This window comes from Juglans regia, chromosome 2 (genome assembly GCF_001411555.2).
Source record: "Juglans regia cultivar Chandler chromosome 2, Walnut 2.0, whole genome shotgun sequence".
Taxonomy (NCBI): Eukaryota; Viridiplantae; Streptophyta; class Magnoliopsida; order Fagales; family Juglandaceae; genus Juglans; species Juglans regia.
Genome location: NC_049902.1, coordinates 9,988,768 through 9,994,094, shown reverse-complemented (window position 1 = coordinate 9,994,094; position 5,327 = coordinate 9,988,768). Strand labels below are relative to the sequence as shown.

At 37.4% G+C, this 5,327-nt stretch overlaps 1 protein-coding gene across 1 annotated transcript; it reads right to left on the bottom strand.

Moving 5' to 3' along the window:
* Positions 1 to 1,341: 1,341 nt before the first annotated feature.
* Positions 1,342 to 1,914, bottom strand: LOC109004067. Its single transcript, XM_018982460.1, has one exon. The coding sequence runs from the start codon at positions 1,912 to 1,914 to the stop codon at positions 1,342 to 1,344; it is 573 nt and encodes a 190-aa protein (XP_018838005.1).
* Positions 1,915 to 5,327: the final 3,413 nt, after the last annotated feature.

Here is a 5,327-nt window from a genome sequence, read left to right as displayed (position 1 = left end):
CATTTGTAACCTTTGTGCATAGGACTGTAGCCAAGAAAAAGATATGGATGAGAGCGGAAATCAATTTTGTGATGATTGTAAGGACGGAGATTGGGCCAACATTGAGACCCAAACACCTTAAGAAAAGAGTAATCGGGTTCTTGATTGTAGAGAAGGAGATGAGGAGATATTTTTGAGAGATGGCGAGGGAAGAAGATTAATCAGATAAGCCACAGTTTGAAAAGCATCCGCCCAAAAGAAAAAAGGTAGAGATGCCGTAGCTAAAAGGGCAAGACCCGTTTCTATAATGTGACGATGTTTCCTCTCAACCACACCATTTTGTTGGTGGGTGTGAGGGCAAGAGAGACGGTGCATATTGCCTTGAGAACTTAGAACATTTGTGAGGGGACGAAATTCACCGCCCCAATCACTTTGGAGAATTTTTATTTTTGCATTTAGTAAACATTCAACATATTTTTGAAAAATGAGAAAGGTGGATGTTGCATCTCCCTTAGATGCAAGGGGATAAAACCATGTATAACGACTATAGTCATCCACAAAAGAAATGTAATACCGAAAACCATCTCTTGATAAGTGAGGGGATGGACCCCAAATGTCTACAAAGATTAAATGTCAAGGCTCTGTGGATCGATGAACATAATGTTTAAAAGATAATTGCCTACACTTGGCAAGAGGACAATTATTACAAAAGAAGTTCGGCTGAGAGGGAACAAAAGGTAAACATTTGGTGTGCAAAATGTGGGAGACAAGCGGAAGAGAGGGATGACCAAGTCTGTGGTGCCACTGATCAACAGTTGTTCTTTCACCGAGAAGCGCTAGATGATTTGATGGAAAACTGGAAGGAAGAGGAAAATTATAAAGTCCATTATGCGAGGGGCCTTGAATTAAAATTGCTCCTGTCCGTTTGTCCTTCACATAGAAAAAGGAGTCATGAAACACAAAAAACTCAGCGTTATCAGAACAAAAAAGATTGACTGAAACAAGATTTTTGGTGATTTGCGGAACAAATAAGAGATTTTGAAGAAGAAATTTTGAATGAGAGGAAGAGAGAAATGAATCACCGAAATGAGTAATGGGTAGAGCAGTACCATCCCCAACTTTGATTTGTTCAGGTCTAGAGTAAGCAGATGAGATGTTCAGATTTTGGAAGTCTGACGTGATGTGGTTCGTAGCAGCAGAGTCAGGACACCACTGCTTGTCAGTTTGTGATTGAGTATTTGTATAGTGGACAGACAAAGAACGCGGAGGGTCAAATTGATATGCCTGGTCGAACCTGTGATAACATTGCAGGGCAACATGGGCTATTTTTTGACATATTTGGCAAGTGGGCTTGCTGTGTTGCTACGGGGAAGGCTGCTGAAAAGAAGAAAAGGAGCGGCCACCACGTGTGCGACCACCGCGATAGCCATACCGACCACCACGTTGATTGCCTTGTGCAGCTTGAGAAGAGGAGTTGGTTGTGAGATTAACTGAAGGAGTGGGAAGCAAACCTTGTTGTGTTGATGTAAGGGAGATGCGGCTTTCTAAGGTGAGAAGTAAATTGAAAAGTTCTGCAGATGAGATTGGAGTGGCACGGGTAGTCACCGAAATAAAAAAGGTGTCAAACTCAGAGTTGAGTCCATTTAGAAGATAGGAAACAACTTCAGAGTGTCTCAATGGTTCGCCCGCAGCAGTGATAGTGTCAGACAGGAGGCGAACCTTGCGATAATGGTCTGTGATTGAGAGAGAGCCCTTTTTAAGGTTGGTAAGCTGATGTCTGATTTGGAAAACTTTAGCTTGGGACTGAGAGGTAAACATTGTTTCAAGATTTATCCAAAGTTCCCTGCATGTGCGAGAGGCTATAGCCCGAGCCAAAATAGTTTTTGTTAGGGAAGAAAGAAGACACTGAGTAAGAACTGTTCGGTGCGACGCCATTGAAGGTAGGCATGATTGGTTTGTGATGAGGAAGAAATGGATGATGAGGAGAGGAAGTTGGTAGAATCGAAGGTGGTGGGGGAATAGAACCATCAATAAATTGATACAGCTCTTGGCCATGGAGGTAGGGAATAATCGGGCTTTCCAGAGAAGATAGTTATCAGAACCAAGTTTGGTAAAGACGATATGAGAAAGGTTTGTTAGAAACTGAAAAGTAGTGGGTGGGTCTTTTTCATGGGAGGGAGCAGGATTTTCGCCAGTCATGGATAGACGTTAGTCGTAGTGCAACTCTGATACCATAATAAATTTAGAAGAAGAGAAGAAAAAAGTTTTACTGAAAAAGGTTCCATTCTCATTATCTGTTATGGATGTACAATGAGGTATTTATAAACATATTGCAGCCTTGACAGAGTACATAGGTGCATGATATCAAGCAGCTGGTGCGCTGTTGTAACCGAATGCTTTTACAGAGTTTGTTAGAATATTTCAGAGCACTTACGATACAACCAATCAGATTCTTACAATACAATCACTAGGATAAAGTCTCAGCCTAGTCTACGTGACTCTAGAGTCTTCCAATGGATGAGTTGATTTGGTGGAGTCTTGCTGAGTCATTTGTGAGCTAGAGATGACCTGTTCAACAGGAAGTAGGGGTCTAACCGGTTCGGTTCGGTCTGGTTTTGGACAAATTTTGAAACTGAACTAGTATATACCGATTTTGAAAATTTAAGGACCGATTCATCACTAAAATTGAAACTTTCGATTTTTTTGGTTTGGGTCTTGTCCGATCTAGTTTTCTAGTTTACCGTTTATACATGTGACACTATATAAGTTTAATATTATAATTTTTTCAATACTAAATTTATTTGTTAGAATTTAGTATTTATTATTAATAATTACTAATTCATTAATATTCAATTATACTAGTATAGTATAAGTAGTGTCTAATTTATTAGTGAGATTAATAAACTTGAATAATAAGAATAAAATAGTCTAATTATACTAGTACTATAAGTAGTGTCTAACTTACATCAAATGTTATATTAATTTTATCTTATAAGATTAATAGCTTTGAATAATAAAATTAAAATTTTATGCTATATTAATTGGCAATTTAACATATAATATATATTATATAATATAAAAAATTAAAAATATATATATATATACATGTCTGGTTCGATTTAAACTGATTTTTCAAAATATGAAAAATTGGTACCACACTGGTTTAGGACCAGGTTTGATTTTTAAGAATTGATACCACACCGGACGGCCAGTTACAAATCACCTGTTAAGCAAATTTTTTAAAATTTTTTTACACCCCTAATTGGAGGCATCTCCTACTAAGATCACCTGAGGTTGTTTCTCTATCCACATGTGGCCATTAGAAGCGTTGTAGTCATTGCTAGAATTTTCTTAACACTAAGATAGGTTTGGCAACCAAGGTGAGATATAAAATTCTCATCTCATCTCATCTCATCATTATAATTTTTTAAATTTCCATACAAAATATAATAAATAATTTAATTTTTTCTAATCCCAAAATAATAATATTAAAAAATAATATTTTAAACTTTAACCTAAAACCAAAAATTTGAAATTTAAGAAAAATTAATAATGTTCACCCGACCCGAATACTGTTCCAAAAATCGACATTTTCAACCCACTCGGATTCACGTTTTGTTTTAGTTTCCTTTTTAAAACTTGCACATAACTAATAACCAACGTTATTTAAGTCATAATTCAAGTAATTCAGTAATAGTCGGGTTAATGCTTGTCCCGGCTAATACATTTCGGAATATATAAAATCGAAAAGTCACATCCATTGGAATAAAAAAAAGTGAGTTCGACACAATCAAGTTACATCCAAACCGTGTTCTCCTATTGTTACAAGAAATCCCTTCCTTCCTGATCAAATGAACCTAGCTAAATCGTCATGACCAACCTCCGATCCATGTTCTCAAGTAGTGCAGTACTATTGCTATCATCTCCTTCTCTTGGACCACGCCTTTCGATCGGTCTCATGCATTGAGCTAGCTTTTGGCTCTCATATATATGCTACTCCTTTTCATTTTGGATAATACTATTCATCCCGTTTTCTATTTCTGTTTGACGTGGCCGCTACACGTTGTACAACTTTTAATTTTTTTATTCTCGCGTCGCTTCTCAGCCCATTAACTTGGTATCCTTCTCTTTACATTAAACACTTTATTTAATTTTTTTTTTGAAGTCCATTGCAATGTTTTGAATACCGTACCGGATGGCGTACCGGTCAAGACACTAGAACGAAATATTTCGATACCGGTACCGTTTCGTGTACCGTTTCGGTATAGTCGATATATGAATAAATTATATATATAAATATATATAACAATTATATTCTAAAAAATAGTTTATATATGAATAAATTATATATAAATACATACATACATATAAATTATAAATAATCTAGTCTAAATTGGGGGTCAAAAAATGAACTTGTAGTTTAAAAAAATGAAAAAAAAAAGAAGAAAAAACACAGGCCGAAATATCGGCCGGAACCGGCCGAAATATAGGCCGGTACAGGCCGAAATTTAGGCCGAAACGGCCGGTACCGTCCAGTACGGCCGATATTTTGGCCGGTACGAAACATATATAGTACCTGTACTGGCCGGACGGCCGAAACGTCGTTTCGGCCGTCCGGCCGGTACAGTACAAAATTAAAAACATTGGTCCATTGCCCCAAACTTCATCTCCTTCTCCTCAGTTCCCAGCCCCATGAGTTTAAGCCCCCTAGCCCCATTGTCTCCTTCGTCTCCTTCTCCCCAGTCCCATCGACTTTGCTCCCAAGCTTCATCTTCTTCTCCTCTATCCCTGACGAAATCTCTAAGATAAATTTATTTATTTTTTTCAGAAAGATTTATGCGTCTGATTCATTGAAATTATATGATTTGAAGTGTATAAGCACTTCAATGGCAAAGAGAACCACAGTTACCATGTTTGATGAAATGGGTAATGAGAACCTTGTTTGTTAATCCCAATCTAGTCTTTATGCGATAGTGTAAAGAATTTAGCTTTAGGTAACAGGAATAACAATTGTGGGCATTTCTCAATAAATTGAACACCAGATAAAATGAGGATAATGGTTAAAATATTTATTATTTAAATGGGTGGCAAGAATTGCAGAAAAGTCTCCACAAGCAAGGTGTACCTGGTAAAGCCCACCGGACCCACCTCCACATTATCTGTCTATTCCCTCCACATTCTCAAGTCGTGCACTGTTATTAATTGCTGTCAGCAACAATAGACTCCACATGCTACAACTTTTCATTCCTCTTTCCCTCTTTTTGCTTTTCCGTGTACCAAGTAAAGGCTACCGGATGCACAAGAAAGAATGACTACCGGACTAGCGGATGTCACCAAAAGGTCAATTA

What these genes read in the sequence shown, in the direction of transcription:
- LOC109004067 (XM_018982460.1), bottom strand. Translation starts at nt 1,914, where the DNA reads ATGGCGTCGCACCGAACAGTTCTTACTCAGTGTCTTCTTTCTTCCCTA.